The 21,830-nt window shown below is 34.6% G+C and overlaps 2 protein-coding genes across 2 annotated transcripts in view; one reads left to right on the top strand and one right to left on the bottom strand.

Annotated features, from left to right (window-relative positions):
• The first annotated feature begins 9,357 nt into the window (after positions 1–9,357).
• On the top strand, positions 9,358–13,515 carry LOC131005083 (uncharacterized). The gene is made up of 5 exons (XM_057931889.1): positions 9,358–10,483; positions 11,653–11,735; positions 12,554–12,665; positions 12,946–12,998; positions 13,126–13,515. Exons 1-5 carry the CDS (start codon positions 9,613–9,615, stop codon positions 13,267–13,269), a joined length of 1,263 nt encoding a protein of 420 aa, XP_057787872.1. The 5' UTR covers positions 9,358–9,612; the 3' UTR covers positions 13,270–13,515.
• A 4,468-nt stretch (positions 13,516–17,983) lies between these two features.
• LOC131005078 (plasma membrane ATPase 4-like) overlaps positions 17,984–21,830 on the bottom strand; it is a 4,886-nt gene continuing 1,039 nt past the window's right edge. The window contains exons 2-14 of the mRNA XM_057931884.1: positions 21,816–21,830; positions 21,591–21,728; positions 21,199–21,513; positions 20,802–21,128; positions 20,609–20,728; positions 20,413–20,535; positions 20,226–20,330; positions 19,814–20,123; positions 19,214–19,728; positions 18,958–19,131; positions 18,706–18,888; positions 18,453–18,634; positions 17,984–18,326 (exon numbers count right to left, since the gene is read on the bottom strand). The exon at positions 21,816–21,830 is cut by the window's right edge and continues 204 nt beyond it. Coding sequence (XP_057787867.1) covers positions 18,230–18,326; positions 18,453–18,634; positions 18,706–18,888; positions 18,958–19,131; positions 19,214–19,728; positions 19,814–20,123; positions 20,226–20,330; positions 20,413–20,535; positions 20,609–20,728; positions 20,802–21,128; positions 21,199–21,513; positions 21,591–21,728; positions 21,816–21,830 — 2,604 coding nt within the window. The 3' untranslated portion in view covers positions 17,984–18,229. The remainder of the gene's footprint in view (positions 18,327–18,452; positions 18,635–18,705; positions 18,889–18,957; positions 19,132–19,213; positions 19,729–19,813; positions 20,124–20,225; positions 20,331–20,412; positions 20,536–20,608; positions 20,729–20,801; positions 21,129–21,198; positions 21,514–21,590; positions 21,729–21,815) is intronic.

Here is a 21,830-nt window from a genome sequence, read left to right as displayed (position 1 = left end):
CCATCTTGTCAAATAACTAAAATAATTCAAGAGTATTGGTTGTTGTTTATATAAAAGTAGTCACAAATTACCTTCAGTTATTGTATTTAAGATTTCAACTGGCTTCTTGTATGAAAGGAACAAACACATATGAGCAACTGCCCAAGAATCATTCTTATCTCTTCAATTGGTAGAAAATGCATCATCAATCTCCTGAGCTTCCTAGCATTCTTATCATGGTAGTATACACCGGACCATTGTGGCGGTAACTTGGATATCTTGTCTTTGCTTCATTGAAGATATCCACAGCCTTTAAAAAGCTTTTTCTAGCTACGTGTTATCTGTGAGAGATGAGTGGGTGTCAAAAGTTTTGGGTTCGAGACAATTATCGATATATAAATTCTAATCGATGTATATTTTTGTGTTTGAAACAATAATGACTATTTATATACGGACTTTAAATGATAATAAGTAATAGAACATTTATAAATTGGGTTCGAGACAATCATCGATATATAAATTCTAATCGATGCGTGGAGTTTGTAAAATCAATTTTCATTCGATCGAGTTTGAGATTAGTAGAAAAATATACTCCATTATATACTAAAACAAAAGGCAAATTAAATTTTGAGATAGTCATCATATATAGTAGAAATTAAAAGCCGGTCACCAACTTCATTTCAATAAATTGTACTAGCAAATTTTCAAAATTTCGGACAAGATTGTCCTTAGAGTAAATGGGAAAAAAAATTGTAGCCATACTAACCTGAATCATATGAGAAGATTCACGGCATTCATTCCAACTAGTAGCAGTGTAGCACCAATCAATGGTATCTAGTACACCTGATACGAATAAGGACTATTCGTACCAGTCGTGGCACACGGTGGCCTAGTACGAATAGTCATAATTTGTATTAATTGTACCTAGGGGTGGAAAATCGGGTACCCGCGGGTACCCTACCCGCAAAATGCAGGTACCCGCGGGACGAAAACTGCCGAAAACAGCACCCTCACCCGACCCTCTTCCCCGATGCGGGTACCCGAATACCCGCAGCGGATACCCGCTGCGGGTATGAGGGTACCCTCACAGTCCCGCGTTTTTTTTTTATTGTAATTTTGCGGGTTTTTGGTCCCGCTGGAGGGTATTTCGTCCCGCGAGAGGGTATTTCGTCCCGCGAGAGAGTATTTTGTCCCGCATTTCACAAAAAAAATTGAAAATATCATTTCTATTTCATCGATTATTCATAAAACCTGTGACGAATAAAATTCCTAATATTATTAAATAAAATTATTTAATTTTATTTTTAAATTTTGGTTAATTGGTTTAATTCCTAATATTATTAAATAAAATTCCTAATATTATTGGTTTAATTCATAATATTTATTGGTTTAATTCCTAATATTTATTGGTTTAATTCCTAATTGGTTTAATTCCTAATATTATTAAATAAAATTCCTAATATTTATTGGTTTAATTCCTAATATTATTGGTTTAATTCCTAATATTTATTGGTTTAATTCCTAATAAAATTGGTTTAATTCCTAATATTTAATTTTGGTTAATTGGTTTAATTCCTAATATTATTAAATAAAATTATTTAATTTTATTTTTTAAATATTTATTGCGGGTATGCGGGTACCCTCGGGTATACCCGCGGGTACCCTCTACCCACGATTTTTGAGGATACGATACCCGCACCCGACCCTCCACCCGAATTTTGAGGGTATCGGGTACCCGATACCCGCGCGGGTATCGGGACGGGTGAGGGTATACCCGATACCCACAACCCGATTTTCCACCCCTAATTGTACCATATATTTATATGCGATAGACAATTATATGAAGTTAAAGTAAGGGCGTTTAAGCCTCTTCATGTCAATATTGGCTAAAAGTTAAATTGATTGCCAAATATTTAATTTTATGTGCCTAAATAGCATCACATGCACTCTATTTAGGTTTAACTTATAGATTCATTTTATGTATTTTTAATTTATACTCCCCTCATTTCTAATATCATTTCGGTGCTTCCCTAAAAATTGCAGTATTTTTTTATTTGAAAACGATTCCACAAACTTAAACTAATAAAAAATCTTATCCCCACTCATTAATTATTTATAGAACTAGCATTTGCATCCCGTGCAATGCACGGGAAAATATTTTTTATTTTTATATTTATATAAAATTAATACTAATTCAATTTTATACTTATAAATATAATAACAAATTAATTTTAATTGAATATATTTGAATTGAATATTGAAAAAATAACAAAAAAGAATTCACAATTATAAAATTTGATATTATGAAAAACAAAAATAAAAAAATAAGTTCAAAAAATTTTAAATAAAATACTAATTAAAAATATATTTATTCAAAATAGATGAGAGAGGAGAGAGAAATTTATAAAACTTTAATATTTAAACAAATTTAATTTTTACATTTTAAATCAAATATTTTCATAAAATATATATTATATTAAAGCTCTTATCGTGATCTTTAGTTTGATATGCATATTAAATATTTTATAATTAATTGAATTTCACTATTTTGGAAAGAAATGTAACAACAAATAAGAAATGGAAGTTAAACCTTCAATTTTATTATAACTACAAAATTGCCGCTCAATTTTGAAATTGATTTTAAATTGAAAACTCTATTTTTAATATAGTATAGATATATGAGACTCAATCTCCACTCAAAACACAACTACCACAGAATTAAAAATATATTGTTGGGAACCCCATGGAATATCATGGCTTGTTTTGATGATACCAAAATCCTTAGGTTTAATTTGTAAGAGACTAGAACTGTTTTGAACTCAAGTGTTAGAGTTCGTTTCTAGTTTAGGTTGCGGTTCTGAAGACTTAAGACTGAAGAACGAAGGACTGAAGACTGAAGTTACCAATTGAAGTATCAGTTGAAGAATCAGTTCTGAACTGATTACTTAATGCGTGCTCCGTGGACTCAGCGGACTGATACTAAAGTCAAGTATCAGTTAAACATTCTTCCTCGGACTGAACTTCCAATGTTCAAAGGAAGCCACGTGCTCACATAGTACAGCCGCATTAAATGCAGAGATCTCAGGATCATCCCTCTCTGCAGAGGTCATTCCTATTTGGTGGCTACTTTATCAGAGACGTCGCATCTCCTGTTCATCAAGATAGCCGTTCCCACCAAACAAGGAACCTCGAAGATTGAAGTCTTAGCCCAAATTCAAAAAGCTCTCCAATGGAAGAAATCTTGAAGACGTTCTCCGCCAACGGATCTATTCAGGATCTCTCCTATAAGTAGCGCTCGAGGATCAACTTCAATCTTCACCGATTCAACAACATAAGCTGAAGCTCTGCCAAAATTGCTACTCAGCCCAAAGCTTAAACTCCCCAAAGCTTGAATCGAAGAAGAGAATTCCAAAGTCAAAATCAGTCACTGCTGATTACACACATTCTCTTAGACCTTAGGCATATATCTGTTTACCCAGAAGCCCAGGTCAAAACTTGCTCCAAAGAACTTGTTCTTTGAAGTCTAGTTGGCAAGTTTTTCAAACCTCCTTTCGGAAGAAAGAAATTGAGTGTTTGAGTGAAAAAGGAGTTCAGGAAGGTACTATGACTCTGTGAGATCCTAGTGCAAGGTCGTGCTAGGAGTGAAGTGTGGGTCTGAAGAGTGGACTCTTCAGTGAAACGGTTGTGTGCACTCGGCAAGCACACAGTTCGGTTTGCAGTGCACCAGTTAAGCACTTGCGGAGTGGATTGTTGGTTTGATCAACCGACCGTGGATGTAGGAAAGGGTTTTCCGAACCACGTAAAAGTCTTTGTGTTATTTACAGCTTTCAGTCTTTACATACTTATCTGTGTTCTTACTCTTGATAAACTGAATACTGAATAACTGCAAAGCGAAACCTAAGACTAACAACGTGCTCAACCGAGGCTATTACGAAACAAAGTTATTTCCACTGCGTATTATATCAGTCTGACTGATCTATCATTTGATAGTCAGGAAGAGTGTTATCATCTCTGTTTTAGCAAACTCGACTGAAGCCCTTACGTGCATCAGTTAAGTTCCAGCAACTTAACTGATAACTCCTTACTGAAGAATTTTCAGTATCAGTCGTCAACCCTGTTTGGTAAAAACTCCTTTCAGTTAACATGTGTCATAGTTTGCGTGTAAAGTTTCGTTTTGATCTCTATCTGGAGATCCCTCTGTTTTTAGAGAAAAGAAAAGAAAAATAGCCCATAGGTGTATTCCCCCCTACACCTATTCGAGACCCTCCGGGCCTAACATATATTTATTCAAAATTAGATTGGAAAAGACCCCACAAAATTAAAAATATATTTATTCAAAATATTAATGTTACTTTTTTTTTCAAAAATTCTCTTTTGTTAGAGGTTTTGAATTCAATTTCGTATACGTGTGGTGTATTTTTTCTATTTTTGTATGGATAGTGGTCCCGTCTACGTATAGTTATCTTCTCATATTTGTGTGGTGTACAAATCCCGCTTGCGTGCAGATGACTTATTTGATTATACTCCCTCTATCCACGAAATGTAGTCCCGTTTGAAGATGGACACATGTTTTAATAAAGTTGTGGTAAGTAGCACAAGTGTACAATTTGTAGGGATATTGTAGGTACAAAAAAGTAGAAAGTATATTACTCCCTCCATCCCATTGATCTCGTCTTGTTTTCCTTTTTGAGTTGTCTCATTGATCTTGTCATGTTTCTATATTTGGTAAAGATTTACACTACAAACAATATGACCTCACACCTTTACACATATATAGGGGTGAGTAGTCGGTCCGTACTAGACCGAACCGACGAAATCGAGGATCGACAGAGCAATATTTTATGGACCGAACCGGAACGACTGAAACCCTAGGACCGAATCGGAATCGAACTGAAATCGCCCATCGGTTCTCGGTCCGGTACAGTCCAAACCGACGATTTTTCGCCAGTTTGGGAAAAACCCAAAAAAATCCCATTTTTAAATATATTTAAACTTGTTTAACAATAATAATTCAATACACTAAAAATTAGGGCTTAGGGTTTCATTTCAAAATTCAGAATATGTTGATAAAAACTAAAATTCATAAATTAGAAACTACTTAAAATATTAATAATATTAATAAAAATATTAAATATATATTTAATATACATACTCGGTTTGGTCCGATTTTCGTCGGGTTTGGCCTCCCCGGGACCGAAATCGAACCGATAATCTTTTGGTCCACCAAAATAGAACCGGACCGGACCAATATATGGACCAAAACCGCCCTGGACCGAAAAAATCGATCGGTTCGGTCCGGTTCGTTGGTTCTGGTCCGATTTTGCTCACCCCTATTTACACACTTTTATACTACACTAATTATACTCTCGTTAATAATCGTGTCTAAAAGAAATGAGACAAGACTAATGGGACGGAGGGAGTATTAGTTAAAATAATAGAATAAAAATATAATTTATAGTTAAATATAGAAGAAAAATGTATAATATAATAGTTCAAAGGGTTAAATAAGACTTTTTTTTGTGGATAAAAAAAAAGAATAACTGGGACCAGTGGCAGATTCAGGGGGCTGAAGCCCCCTCTCAATTTTTGACTTTGTTTTTTCTTTTCTTTTTAAACTTGAAAAAAATTATTGAATATAAATCTTATTTATACAAATAAAAAATATAATAAATTGTTTTAATAACTAAATATCCATGTTAATTGCTTAATATTTTACATTGATTTATTAAGTTTATGTGATTTTTATCCTATTTTCATTTTTTAGTTAATTTTTAATGTTGAATTTGAGTCAATCCTTAAGTTAAAGCAAAATGATGAATTATTAATAATGAAAATTAGTTTATTTGTTTAGAAGACAAAACAATTTTTTTAAAAAAAAATTGCATAAAGTGTGTGGAATAAAAGTATGTCTTATACGTTTTAAAAAAAAATGCTTCGGAGGAACTTCGTGTAAATGTTTTCAAATGCCGTTGTTCAATAAATTTAATTTCCTCTAACGTTAAATCCTGAATCCGTCGTTGAATAAAAAAAAAAATTTAGACGGAAGGAATATAATAGATACCTCGTATATAATTCCAAAAATTTTTTTTGGTTAATCTCTTTCGATTATAATCTCGCAGACCAATCATTACATTATAACTTTAATTTCAAAAAACCCGTACTGCTCACGTGGATTCATGGCTCCTCACAGGCTCCATACTTCATGTGTGCATAAAATTTACTATTTCACATAATTGATATTGCAACGCGCGCCCATATCGGTGGGGTGGACGTCCGCCGCCAAAAATACCTGACCGATTGTAAATGCAATATACTTTTATGTATAATTTGTGATGTTATGTATTTTTGTTTGTATAAATTTATATATGAAAAATAAGTCAACTTAAAAAATGATAAAAAAAAGTAAATAAAATATTGATTTTTTTTTAATATTTTAAAATTCTTATTTTAATTTTACTCATGTGCGTATTTTGTCTTGAAAGATTTTGAAACATCTCTCTCTCCCACATGTTGCGTTTTTAGCGTGCCATATATACAAATGTGTGGTCTAGATTTGATACTGTATACTACCTAAAGATATGATATTACCGGAACTCAATCTTATACTCCCTCCGTCCACCAATTAAAGCCCCATTTGAGGGTGGGCACGGAGACTAAGAATGTTGAAAAAGGTGTTGTGGGTGAAATATAAGAGTAGTTGACTAAAGTGATAAAGTAGTTGATTAAAGTGTTAAAGGTGTTGTGTGGTGGATCCACTAGTGATAAAGTGTAATAAATATAGAATATAAAATGATAAAGTTGTTGTAAGGTGGGTCCATTAGTGGCAAATGGTAGTAAATATAGGAAAAGAAGAAGAGTAAAAATGTACAAAAAAGCACAATAGGGCTTTAATTGGTGGACAAAAATTTAAGTGCAAGTAGGGCTTTAATTCGTGGACAGATGGAGTACTATATATATATATATATATATATATATTCTTTTTTATATTGGATTGAGATTTATAGAGGATACTATTTTTAGTAAAAAGAATAAGAATAACGAATAAGCTGCTTATAATGAATAAATAACCGCAATTTAGTTAATTGGTGAAATTTTTGCCCTCTCCAAGATTCAAACTCATATTTGAATGATTTTTCATAGAATTTATTGACTTATTCATATTAATTCTCATTCTCACGAAGGATTAACATTATCACTAGATCATTTTTCTCTATATATATTACCATCGTTACATTTAATTCATTTAAATAAATGTAAGTAAATTATGGACAAAATGAAAAATTTTATATTAGTATAATTTATTAATCAAATTAGAGTGTGTATCTACTATAAAAATTATTCATACAATGAGTTACAACCTACCAACAATTAGACTTTACCTGAAGCTAACTTGAACTTTAAGAATTCATCTTAATTAAGTAGATGAAATACAATAGAAAAAAAAAAAAAAAACCTCTTCTCAACTATTAAAGTATTAATAACAATTAGACTTTAACTGAAGTTAATTTTAACATATTATTATCCGTACAACGATTCAGTTAACCTATCAATTTTAAAACTCATAAGTCTTCCTGTCAAGATAAGCTAGACTAACTGTAAATATTAATATTGGAACAAGTTTAGCAACAATGCAATTTTGCACTAATGATTTGCTCTGAATAATTGGTACATAATATAGTGGTCGTTCTCCTTATTTATATATGTCTTGAAGCTTGGAGACCAAGGTCGGGAAGGTTGAGAATTTTTGTTATAATTGAGTCCAACGCAAAGCTCATTATTGAGTTTAAATAATACTCCTTCATGACCAAACACAAACAACTCTGTCTATTTTCATGCAATTTGACTAAGAGGATGTCAAAACCTTATAATCTCCCAAAAAAATAAATTCATCTACTCTATCTTATTTTCTCATTATCTTATAAGCAACATTCATTTTACAAATATAATATAATTTAATTATAATTTTTTATTTTCATTATATACTCCCTTCATCCCATTACAAATGTCTCATTTTCCATAATAAGACGTCTCATTACAAATGTCACATTTATTTTTTTGCAACATATCTCTCTTTATACCTAGTATTTAAATAATTTCAACCAACACATTTTATTTACTAATTACACATTTCTTAATCTTCGTGTCCAAAAGTAATGTGACATTTGTAATCAGACGGGGGAGTATTATTATACTCTCTCCATCCACAAAAATTGTGTGTTTATTACTATTTTCGTCCATCCACAAAAATCGTGTATTTTCCTTTTATAAAAACATCATTTATATTTTAAATCTCATTCACACTCAATATTTACAAAATACACACCTTTTACTTTTACATTTTGGTGGGCCTAATACTACCCTTTAACACTAAAATCAAATCTTTCAACTTTTTTATTAAAATTTGTGCCCTCCACTTCATCACACACTCTTTGTGGATGGAGGGAGTATTTTATTTCTCAAAAAATTTCTCTCTCTAACAAAGATTTTCTCTCTAACTAAAAATTATCACTAAGCTCAATTATTCAAACGCTTTAACAACTTATAAGCTCTTAATTAACAAATTACATCTTACAAGCTTTTAAAACATCTTATATAAGCTCCAAGAACTTATAAATTTTTTAAAATAAACTTAGAGAAACACCCTTTAACTCTTCTTGTTCAATTCCACCGCTCCATAATCGAATTTGTTATGTTGCAAAATAAACAAAATACATTATCCAAAAACAAAGAATACTAATTTTAATGAATAAAACAAAATACACAAATGTAGGGGTGATTGAAATATCCAAACTCCGAATATTCTTTCCGAATCAAACTGAAATTAAAATTTTTGTTCGAATTTTCGAATTGAATTGACATATCTAAAATTCGAAAAAAAAAATCTAAAATCTAAATTATATTTATAAATTAATATTCTCCATAAATCTTTCATTTTCCCCCATAAAAAGTAGGGTAATCCCAAATTATTTTCGCATTATCCTAAACTATTGAAAATAATTTTTTAAACTAAATGATTATAAGGCATATAATCATGTCGTTTTATATAATGTATGCCAAAAAAAGAATAATTCTAAACACATCGTGACATTCGATGAGCCACGTCAAAATTTTAAAGTTAAAAAAATGGATGAATGGTATAATTGATACAAAATTGATAGTTCAAGTTTAAAAAAATTATTTTCGATAGTTCAGAATGTAATTGATAGTGCAAATATAGTTTGAGGTTTAAAATGATATTTACCCATAAAAAATAAATTATTAAAAAAATTAAATAATTAAATTAAATAGAGAATTATGAGTCTAATTAAAAAGAGAGAATATTAATGAGAGAGAACATTTTTAAAAATATATTTCAAACAATTAAGTATAATTGCTTTTGTGCATTGATTGGTGCCTATACAATTATGAAAAATTAAGATGAGATTCAAGAACTTTTAATAACTTTTTTTATTTTTGTTGAATGTATAATTTCAATAATAATTAAGGCTAGTAACATTAGAATTTAGAAATGGAGGTTGAAATTGGGAAGCGACTAAGATGGTAATGGTTCATTAATCGGCGTCGCATCCGTAGCTGGATCCGGCAGAACCCTAACGCCCCCATTTACCCTAAAACCTCCCACCGCCGTTACACATGGCGGCGATAACCAAACGCCTCCTCCATCTCCGCCCCACCTTCCACTCCTACACTCGCCCTTATCCTTACCCCCTCCGCCACTTCTCATCCTCATCCGATCGCGACGACGACGATTCTCAATCCGAACAATCGCGAACGCGTTCTTCAGTCTCCTCGAGCCTCAACGATGTCAGAGCCAGCCTCCAAAACCGACCGCCGTTGGACCGCCTCCAGCCTCCTCGTGGTGGTCTGCCTCAGAACCCGGCGCTGGCTCGTGACATGCTCGCGGAGTTCCGCTCCCGCTCCGCGCCGCCACCGCCTTCCAGCGGTAAATACTCCTCATTTCATGAGCTTTTCGAGAAGAACCACAAACCCAAGGGCGAGAACTCCGACGCTGGGTCTAGTATCGATTTTGGTGGCGCAAACCACTCATTCGACTCCTTTCGCGAAAGATCGAGTAAGCTCAACCTGCCTGGAGCCGCGGATTCTGGAAGGAGGCCCGTTGATTTTGGGTCGGTTTCGAACCTTACAAAAGATTTGAAGATGAAAGTTGATCCGAATGGCAAGCTCGCTGCGGGAAGTGGGGGTTCGATTTCACGCTTTTGGCAGAAGGACTTCAAGGGAAAAGGGGGCGGCGTGGGAAATAGGACGGAGTATGGGAAGTATCATGAGCAGTTGGAATTGGGAAAGAGGCTACAGGCGATGAGACCAGAGAAGCGGAAAGGGAAGTGGTTTTCGTTGCAGGAAATGGGCGACAGGCTTGCTAAGCTCAAGGAGGCTAAGAAACAGGAGACTGGAAAATTCCCGTCTGGAGTCCAAAATGCACTTGCAGATAGTCTTTCTAAATTGACTGAGGACAGTAAAGAAAATGAGAAGAAAGTGCCGCAGGGTTAGCAGTTTCTCTATTAATTTTCTTTTGGTTTGCCCTAATTTGTTCAACGAGTTAAAGTGTGCGTGATACTGATTGATTTTATTATCACAGTGATGGTTTGCAGTTGACATTGTTCCACAAATTTGGGGTTGAATTCAGTAACTCAACTGAAAAATTTAATGTTTTATGCAACTTTCAATCACTAGTGACTTGTGAGCGCTGGGGATGAATCTTTTGTGACCTCAGAGCAGAGATTGCTAAATTTTGTTCATATGTTTGTTAATTAGTACCTCTCTCATTTAATCATCTTTGTTCTTTGTGGAATTTGCTGGTTCTTATGATGTATTAGGTGTTGTGTCTTTCTGTTAGCATGTTTGCATGCTATTATGAATACGTTTGATGTTGTTGGTCTTTATTGGAATTGTAAAATAGTTATGCTAGCAACCCAACATTTATACATGTTTGCTGTTAAGAAAGCTAGGCTGCTCTGTTGTACGATTGGAGCAGGCAAAAGCATGCAAACAAGCAAGTATTTTGCTTGGAATTTCTCTGCAGCGAAGAGAAGTGAAGATGAAAGGGACTTTGATTTTAGAGAGCTAATAGGTATGGAAGTTAGGAAATAACTGAGTAAGCATTCAGATGGCTTTTGGATGTTTTGGGAGAAGAATTATTGAGTACATTGGAAATGAGGAAGAATCAGGGGAACTGCATTTACAATCATTCTGGAGTTTCATTTTGGTTCTTGGAGAATAGTGTGTGGAAGAGAAGGTTTTGACAGAACCCTTGTGGACATACCCTCGATTTCTGATTAACCTGCAAAAGAAACCACTGTGAGCAGTTATAAATATGGTACACGGCAGATAACTCATAAGTAGTGTAAAGGAACCTAAGCTATGGCACATAAATAGCTTTTGTAGAGTCGGGTTGGAGTGACCCCTCTCCAGCTATATCTGACTCTTTGTTTTATACTTCACTTGCATGTGTTTCTCATTTGTATGATAGTTGTCTTTTATTTTTTTTGGACTATTCTTGCTCAAGATGTTTCCTTTGATGGTCATGGAAGGCTCCAAATTTTCACTAACAAACTTGCAATACCTTATGGACACATTAAGAGTTGATGGTTGGTTCTTGATAAATAGTTAACAAATCTGCACTCTAACATCTTGTGAACCGGTAAACTATTGCAGCGACCATGGGTGTTTTGAGTTCCATGGGTGCGGCCCTAGAAGAGAAGGTAGCAGGACCCCCAAAAGATCATTTAATTGAGAAGGTAAGTTCTGTATGGTCTAATATTGTAACCATATTTGTGGATCTTTCTGCGTGTCAAACCTTTTAGGGTGAACATTTCATGTAAAGTGCTTATGTCAAGTTTAACTTTAATACAAGAAGGAAATTCTTTTGAAAGCTGTGGTACTCCGAGATTTGTCCAACGATTTCTAATGTGTGTTTTTATTCCACAATCCTTGTTAAGTTGATATCTTTGTGTTCTGTACATGTTAACGACAGTTTATTCACAATATATATTTTTCAAATTCACCGTGAATGTTTTCTGAAAAGCTAGAAAACATTGATATTTGGTTTATGTTCTTCTTGTAGTCATTACTATATGTTTGTTCCTGGCATTTTATTTCAGTTACACAAGTTGCATGTATTGCAGCAATAGGTTATTGTATTGCAAATGACAATGCATCCTCTATCACACAGTTTTTTGTCACTTCTAAATAATGTAATTAAATTTAAACAAGTGGCTGTCATACAATGCCAAGCATCAGGGGCTGTTCTAGAAGACCCTGTGTGGTAGGATCCTATTGTCCTCTCATGTGCAGTGAGAAGGCTTTAGGAAGAAGAGATTATCAATAAGCATTTGATTAATGATCAATTTTCTTATATAATGACTTTTATGTTCTTGCAACTACATATGCATTATTCTTATATGATTGTGCGTCAATTAACATATAGTCTTCTTGAAAAATGATACTCTCAGTTGCAACTTGCAACTGTTTATATGACTCTTCCAGTTGGCCTGTAAATTTCAGCACTGCCACGTCTAAGCTCTCTGTACTCTTCTTATTTTCATGACATGCACAGTATTTTCATCCTGACAATATGTCATCTGCTGAGAAACTGAAGTTGGAGCTTCAAAAAGTAAGAGATGAATTTAAAATGTCGGAGTCAGATTGTGGTTCTGCTCGTGTTCAAGGTAAGGCCTGTTTCAACTCTTATTCACACGGAAAAATCTTTGTATTTCACCGAACATTTATCGTTTTCTTAATAAAAAACTTCCATTTAACACGGAATGATTAAAAGTGATCTTTCATAGTTAGAAGGCACTGACAGTGGAGGTATAAAAAATTGCTCGACTCCTTATTCCTTCTACTGACATCTTCTTGTTACATTTCCTGCTAATGGGGTTCCCTATCATGCTCACACTCATTTTTATTGAAAGAATTCTTTCTAAAACGACTGTTGCTCCTTTGCAGTTGCTCAATTGACAACAAAGATTAAACATCTGTCAAGTGTTTTACATAAAAAGGTTGGTGTCTCTATCTAAACGGATACCGTAATTGTGGATATAAAATGTCCTCGAGTTCTGGTATGGTGGTTTGATGTTGTCTGGTAATACGAACTCATGATCACGTTCTACTATGTGATTGTTGTAGGATAAGCATTCTACAAGGGGCCTTCTAGCAATGGTTCAAAGGAGGAAGAAGCTGTTGAAATATCTCAGACGGACTGATTGGGACTCCTACTGCCTTGTTCTTTCGAAGCTTGGTCTCCGTGATAACCCTGATGTTAAAGCCTAGGCGACTGCTCCAATGGGAATTGAGTTTTCAGGTAAGAAATTTCTGTAGTAGATGCATGCAGTCTTTGCAGTGATTGCATTAATTTTGTGTTTTTGGCAACAGTTTGTTGGAACAATAGAAATATGTTGTTTTCTTTCTGGAAACCTGAGTTCTTTTAACATGGATACATACGGGGGGTAATTTTAGCCCCCAAATCTGGAAATTTTCGGCCATCCAATAATGTAAATTATGTTTGTTATAGTTTCACATATATATATTGAGAAGTTGATTTTCGTAAAAAATGAGATTAATGAGCATATCAATAAATTTTTTGAACATACCAATATAACTGATGAACATACGAATCTATTTAACACGCCACCGCTAATTGAACCTCTCTCTCTCTCTATATATATATAATTCGTTGAACATGGCGTGAATAAATCATGTCCGGTAGATTAGATAAGATCAACGGTAGATTAGATAAGATCAACAGATGAGATTACTTTTATCTTCTTTTTTACATTTAGGCCTTCTTCATTGAACTTTGGCATAGGGTGGAGTTCTATGGAGACCACTTCTTATATAGAGAATGAAGACCAAATCTTGTGCGTCGATCTTGCTTAATCTAACGGTGATCATTCGTCCATTAATTATTATAATTTTTTCATATTTATTTATTTTCCTAATTACAACTAATCAAATCTTTTATTTATGCTCAAATCTCTCACTCACTGATCCGTCCCTCTCTCCAAACTCACGCTCTCTCTCTCTCCCACACGTTCGTAGAAAATACTAATGAACATAATAATGTTCGTTGATATGTTCGTAGAAAAACAAACGAACATACTAATGTTCACATAGAAAATACTAATGAACGTACTAATGTTCGTTGCTATGTTCGTAGAAAAATGAATGAACATGCTAATGTTCGATGATATATGTGTACAAAAACAAATGAACAGCGATATGTTCGTAGGAAAATAAATGAACATACTAATGTTCAGCTATTACGTTCATTGACGAATGGTACCATATCAGAAAAGGAATAGAGTATTTCACGGGATTTCATAAACATACCAAATTAATTTAATATCATGGAATTTTATGGTCCCTTGATTGAGTCTCTATTCTCTATCTAAGTAGGTGGTCTCCATAGAACTCCACCATATATATATATATATATATATATATATATATATATATATATGACCACAACAACTTTCAAAAATAGCAAGTTGTATTTTTCCGTAAAATATCACTTTATTATTTTTGGAAATAATTATTTTTTAAAATTTTATTTGTTAATTTATTTCCTCTACTCTAGATGACGTAATTTTTTTTATTAGTATAATTTTATATTCATATAATTTATTGCATTTTCATGATTTATAGTTTTATTTTAAAATGAGTTTGTAGCTAACTTTACCTTATATATATATATATATATAAATAATATTTAATAAATATATATAAATTATCAAAATATTAATACAGATAAGATTTATGATCACATAATGGACTTTTAACATATGTATTTATTTATCTTTCTTTCATGAATATTTAGTCTACAAGTATAAAAGAAATTTTGAATATTCAAAATTAATCAAGCCACTATAATTTATATAATATATAATAACTACATATTGTCGTAATTAATAACTTTTATTTTCAATTATATTTCATATATAGTTTTTAAAAATGATATGTATAAATGACAAATCATATTTATGTATTGATAATTTTGAAACAACAATTAATAATTAATATTACAATGACATAACTCATGACAATAAATTAATTTTAATATTTTAATTGAATGTTATTTCTATAGTGTAATAAACTTAAGAAGATTTACTTATATACAATTAATAATATATTATGTTATATAAATGATATATTCCATACATATTATATATATATATATATATATATATATATTGATTTTAATCTATAATAGATAAGATATTATAGTCTATGAATGTTTATTAATTTAATCTAATATATATCTATATAATAATAGTGTAGAAGGGGCAAAAACATCCAAATATTCTAAATTATAATTATTTGAACAAAATAACTCATAATATTAATATTATATGTAATCAAAGTAGTTAATTAAAAGTAATTTGTCACTCATATACACAAACATAAAAAGATTAAATTGGCACCTTTAAAAATTTGAGGACATTATAGAGTAGCAACTCTCAATCAAGACAAATGATTTACTATATTTGTGACCAACTTTATAATTTTTCAGTAGAAAATACGAACTAAGAGGTGAGTAGGATTAAAAAAATTAGAATGAAATCAAATCCGATATTACAATGTCTATTTCATGTCTATTTCTATATAAAAAGAAAGCAAGAATGTCTCAAGTCAAAATAATTTCACTTCATTGAATTAAAAAAAAAATCAACATTAACTTTCTTTAAAAAATCTTAAACTTTTATATTACTCCCTTATTTCATTTTCTTCATTCAATTTATTCCATTAAAAAATTAATTTATTTTAATTTCAAATTTATCTAAAAAAATCATAAATTCACACCATAAAAGAGTATAAATTTTAGTGTGCTTAAATCAGCTTATATAATTGGGACGAATGAAGTATTTTGAAAAAGTCCCGAGTCATTATACATCGAAGAATAAAAGTTCTAAAAAATCTTTTTTGCTAATATGCATTAAAAGAAAAATAGAAAATCTTTCTTGCTTAGTAGAAACTTAAAATAAAAAATAGATGGATATTTTGATGGACATTTTAACTAGCTAATAATGAGCGTTGATAAATTTGACTCATATACAACTATAAAAAGTAATTTTATTATAATTGTATAATATAAAAACACATTCAACTTTAAAAAGTATAAATTACTTATACTTTTTAATAATTTAATTAAATAATTATTATAGTATCTCGCACGGGATCGGAAAAATTAATTTTGAAAACAGTTTCCTTTTTCCCTATTTTCTTATTTTATATAGCGACAATATTTCTATATTCATGAGTCGTGACAATATTTGACGACTCTCCCAAGCTGAAAGGTACAAAATCTTGCACTACTTAAATTATTATGTTGGAATTATATTAATGTTTTTTAGACCAAAGTTATAGTACCACTGTAGTTTAATGATGTTTAACAAAAAAAAATGTAATTTGACTATAGTAAGAAAATAATAAGAATGTCAGTATTGAATTCTTAGTTTCAGATATTCGCTTCTAAAATGCGGTGGCATTGTTTCAAATTTTCTTTTGTGAAAGTGACAAAATAAATAATTTATTTGCATTCCCAATTAAAGACGATTATGAGCCTATGTTGAAGGTGATATCATTAGCAAGGTACATGAACTTTATAAGATTAGACTGATTAATTTTCGTACTGTAATAATCTTTCAAGTAAAATTCCGCAACTAGGTGCAAATGTTTTGAAGGAGTTAATTCTAAGAAGCTTCCAACTTCTAAACTCGATCAGTAGTTGTGATTTGAATCATTTTCATCAAATTCCACAAATTAAACCCTTTAACTTTAGGCTAAATAAAATGTACAAATATGAATGATTTTATTTTGAATTATGTTCGCATATGCCATGAATTATTTTGAATAGGGATATGAGATATCCCCATAATTTTTGTCACAATCACTAATTAACAAATGTTACAAAGCTGTAGCTCTAAATACATAGTGATATCCAATAAACCAGCAAAGTTGTGGTATAAAACAATCGAGCAACAAGAATAATGGGCCAACCAATCAACATCACTAAGCAAATATATGATGAAACGGCGATAAAAAGTTGGGCAAACAATGAGCTCAATCTCGAGGTGGCTTTGCAAGAACAGCAGCAAAAACATGTTCGTGAAGATCGTGCATCCCGGCGGCCACGTGGAGCTCCACGACCGCCCGATCCTGGCGGCGGAGCTGCTCGACCGCAACCCCAAATGCTGCGTCGCCCACCCCACCGTCTTCCAGAATCCGCACGCCGCCGTGGTGTCGCCGGAGACCACCCTCCTCCTGGGGCGGAAGTACTACGTGGTGCCGCTGGGAACTATCAGGAAGCTCCGGCTGAAGCACCGGCGGCGAGGAGAGGTTGAGGTGGAGAGCTCTTCGTCGGCGTGTTGGTTGTTTAGGAATGGGAAGAATGATGGTGGTGCGAGAGGCAAGATGGGGAGCGACAGTAGCGAGAGCTTCGAAATGGTGAAGAGAGAGAGGAGGGCTGAAGGAAATGGAGCTTCTTCTCCGGGCAGAATAACTCTTTTGTCTGTGGATAATTGGCAGCCCGCTTTGAATAGTATTTGTGAGGAATATGATTGAATATATTTATTTTTCTTGCATTTGGACTGCTCCACTTTCAAACAGATCAAATCTATTGCATGCTTCGTATACAATAATCTACAAACCACGTTAACCAACCACGCATGCAGAAATTAGAAGACTATTACTTTGTAAATTTAACACCTATTATCAATTTAAAGATTTAAACAATAGTTCAATAAATAAACAGAAGCATCGCAAAAACTTGCGTTAGGCCATGCTAGCTGCCAAGTGTGAATAAGAATGACCACAATTAATTAGATTAATTTTAATTTGGATTTAGTAATCTTCAATTTGATTTATTAATCATTCGTTATAGTTTATTAAAATTTATTAATCACATCGAGAATTTAATTAAGGGATGCAGTAGAGAGTGGCACTAGAAACAAACACACTGCAAAAAGATTTAGTAGAGCAGAAAGCATTGCAAAAATAGTGATTCTCATTAGCACTAAGAAAAAGGTTTTTGAGAAGAAAATACGATCTGGCTGGCCCAAACGCTCAGCATACACGATTATTCGACTTTGCAAAACTACGTTGACTGCAAAAAGAATTGCAATGTGGTAATTAAGCACGCACCACTGCACCAAAACTATGAATCTACTCTAGCTTCTCTACCTCTCTATCCTTTCCTCTCCCTTTTATTCCACCATCTGCAATCTCTTCTTGTCTAAACTGTGTAGTTCTGCTGTATCGTCTCAATGTCGAGGCCCTTGAGCTTCACCACGGACTCGACGTGGCCCTTCAGGGTGTGGAGCTCCCTCAGTCTGATATTCAGTCCAAGGAAATTTATCTTGTCAAAGTTGAGCTCAATAAGTATATATCAAGGCCAGGTCTCCGATTATTAACAAGACAAGACAAGTAATTCATTTGTGGTGTAAAAGCGAGCCTACCTTGCAACTTCCGCCCGTTTCTTGGCTTGTTCGGCTATCTCGGAGAGTTCTCTGTAGTTGTTGTTGTCTTTGAAGACGTCGGAACTCTCTGGAGCTTGGAGGCCGTGGAGAGTGCGTTGCGCCATTGCCCATTGCGCTTCCCTTTCTCCCCTGCCATAGTCCTTCTTGGACGTGAAGGCCGTCTGCACAAGATGAACTCAAGTTAGTTACGTGTGTGTTTGGTTTGATGGGAGAAGATTTAAATATAGTTTACCCTGTTGTCAATCATGTTCTTCCAGGCTTTGCCGCTGAGAGCATATCTGATTATGAACTTGAACATGTCGAGAGGGATGTAGAAGACGAGGCTGTATAACCAGATCACCCCCGCCCAACCCCAGCCAATGCCCTTGATTCTTGCAAACTCCCAGTTTGCATACACAGCAATCAAAGTTGCAATCTGTGTGTTAAACACAATCAGTGTTGAATGAATGGCCACAAGGATTGCAATAATGGTTAAGTGACTTACCAACTGAGCTACTAGGAAAGCAAACACGAGGAGAAGACCGGGGCGTTCTATGTAAGACCAGCTTCTTGATCGAGTCACGAAGATGAGAGCCTGACTCACAATGCTCACTTGAAGATATACGGCCGAGTTGAGCTCATGGTAATGGTCCTTGATTGGTCTCACACCAAATTTATCCTAAAACAACCATAAATGTTAATAGGAATTCATATAGTGAGTACGCATGATTGTAACAGAGAAGAGGATGACAATGCATTACCGTGAAGAAAGTAGATTCTTGAACAGCCCAGAAGAAAACAACAGTCATTACTGCAAGGTAAGTGCCAAACACAATCCCAGTGGCAAAAATCTCCCTTAGCTTCCACGAGTCAGGCATAGGCGATGGCTTCACCTTATCTTTGGAAATGGTCATGATGGTTCCGTCGTTGAGGATTGCGATGATTAGAACCATGAAAGGCGAGAAATCAAACTTCCAGATGAGTGCAAGGAGCATGAAACCAAGCACAATACGAATGGTAATGGAAACTGCATAGATCGTGTAGTTCTTCATCCTCTGGAAGATGGCCCTGCTCGTCAGCACTGCGCTCACGATGACACTCAATCCCGGCTCAGTCAAGACTATGTCCGATGCACCTCTCGCAGCGTCAGTAGCATCGGCCACTGCAATGCCAATGTCGGCCTTCTTTAGAGCTGGGGCATCATTCACTCCGTCTCCTGTCATTCCACAAATATGCTTCCTTTCTTGTAACTTCTTCACAATCTCGTATTTGTGTTCTGTGTCATAATTGAATTGAGGAGTTAATACACAGTAGCTTAGATAGTAAATGTGCATAAAATTTTAATAAATTATGGGGCAAACCAGGAAAGACTCCAGCAAATCCATCAGCCTTCTCAATCAACTCCTCAACAGGAAGGTTGGCAATTGCTTCATCCTTGTGCTGTCCGAGAAGTGAGGACGAAGGATACATGTTCGTTCCCATTCCAAGCCTTCGGCCAGTCTCCTTGGCAATAGCCAGCTGATCTCCAGTAATCATCTTAACGTTGACACCAAGATGAAGAGCACGCTTGATTGTCTCCCCACTGTCGTGTCTCGGGGGATCAAAAAGAGGCAAGAGACCTGTAAACACCCATGGGCTTCCAGCACCCTCCTTGGTCTTCTCTGGTACGGTCTGAAAAATTAATCACAAACATCACCATTTAGGTTTTAGTTCTACTTTCTAACTTCACACTAAGTATATATATGTATGTACACTTAAACCACAAAGATTTACTTGTTCTGAAACAGCCAAAGAACGAAGTCCACGGTCAGCAAACTTGTCAATGATCGAGAGAGCTTTCTTCTTTACATCTTCCTTGAGGTTACAGAGTTCAATGATCTAGGCAAATAGATTAACAGTTGAGGCAAAAGATTATGCAAAGAAGAAAGCAGTAACCCTGGTAAACAACAAGATAAATTACCTGTTCAGGAGCACCTTTGCTCACTCTGTGCCAATCTCCACTACTGTCAATATAAGTAATAGCAGTACGCTTCTCCACAGGATTGAATGGAAGGAAATGCACCTCAGTAATCCCTGCTCTTGCCTGGAAGAACAATATGGCAAAAATCAAACAAATGTTGAACCAAAAATGATAATCGATAGAATTATAAATATACCTCTTTGGGATCAGCCAACATTCCAACAATGCAAGCATCAATTGCGTCCTGATTCTCCACCCTCGATGCTCTAGCTCCCTGAAGGATCACATGATCCTTGTCAGCGTCTTTTGAAAATACCTGCACCAGAGTTCTCGTGGTTAGAGCATTGTATGTCAATCCTAGACATTAATTTAATGATTTATCAACCAACCTCAATTAGATTTTTGTCGACAGTGAGCTTGTTTAGAGTGAGGGTCCCAGTTTTGTCACTGCAGAGAACATCCATACCAGCCATTTCTTCAATGGCCGTCATCCTCTTAGTGATAGCACCCTGCTGCGACAATCTGTGGGATCCGATGGCCATGGTTACAGATAACACGGTTGGCATGGCAATAGGAATTCCTCCAATGAGAAGGACCAACAGATTGTCAATTCCGCTCCTGTACTTCCTATGCTGAATTGGGTACATAACTACAAGCTCAATGATGATACCAACAGCAATGGAGCAGATGCAGAAGTTACCGATGGCAGTAAGCACCTAAACCAATCACTTGAAAGTTAGACACATCATACCAAGCCTAGTGCAAAGAACAATGAAAATGCACAACCTTCTGGAAGTGGCCGACGTTCTGAGTGCTGTCGACAAGATGTGCTGCCTTTCCAAAGAAAGTATTGATTCCGGTGGCAATGACGACAGCCTCAATTTCACCTTGCTTGCAGGTTGAACCAGAAAAGACTTCACTCCCGGGGTTCTTAGTGACTGGCAACGACTCACCAGTGAGTGCGGATTGATCAATCTTGAGAGCATCACCTTCGAGGAGACGAGCATCAGCTGGGACAATGTCTCCCAACTTGATGCTAATTATGTCTCCAGGCACAAGGATGGCGGCTTCTTGCTCACTCCATTTTCCATCTCTCAATACCTTAATTTGAGTAACAAATGTGGTTATAATTAAGATCACTCATGTAAACCAAAACCAATTTGAGATATGCAGATTACCTTAGTCTTGGGTGCAAGGCCAGCCATGAGAGCTGCTGCAGCATTGCCTGCATTGTTCTCCTCGATGAAACTAATGGTGGAGTTGATGATCAACAATGACATAATTCCAACAAAATCCTGCCAATCCGGTGGTTTGCCCTGAAAATCGAACAATTTTGAGTCAGCAAATCACACATCACATTCTTCACAATCTAATAGTAGTTTAATTATAGATTAAGGGATCACATCTCCGTTGGCCAA

This window comes from Salvia miltiorrhiza, chromosome 1 (genome assembly GCF_028751815.1).
Source record: "Salvia miltiorrhiza cultivar Shanhuang (shh) chromosome 1, IMPLAD_Smil_shh, whole genome shotgun sequence".
Classification (NCBI taxonomy): domain Eukaryota; kingdom Viridiplantae; phylum Streptophyta; class Magnoliopsida; order Lamiales; family Lamiaceae; genus Salvia; species Salvia miltiorrhiza.
Note: the sequence above shows the minus strand (reverse complement) of the source record. Positions and strands in the feature narration are given on the sequence as shown.

Bases quoted from the DNA above. Each gene is read 5' to 3' on its own strand.
- LOC131005083 (XM_057931889.1), top strand. From the start codon at position 9,613: ATGGCGGCGATAACCAAACGCCTCCTCCATCTCCGCCCCACCTTCCAC. The intron at 10,484-11,652 runs GTTAGCAGTTTC...AAACTATTGCAG, and splicing joins TGAGAAGAAAGTGCCGCAGG to CGACCATGGGTGTTTTGAGT. The intron at 12,666-12,945 runs GTAAGGCCTGTT...GCTCCTTTGCAG, and splicing joins TGGTTCTGCTCGTGTTCAAG to TTGCTCAATTGACAACAAAG.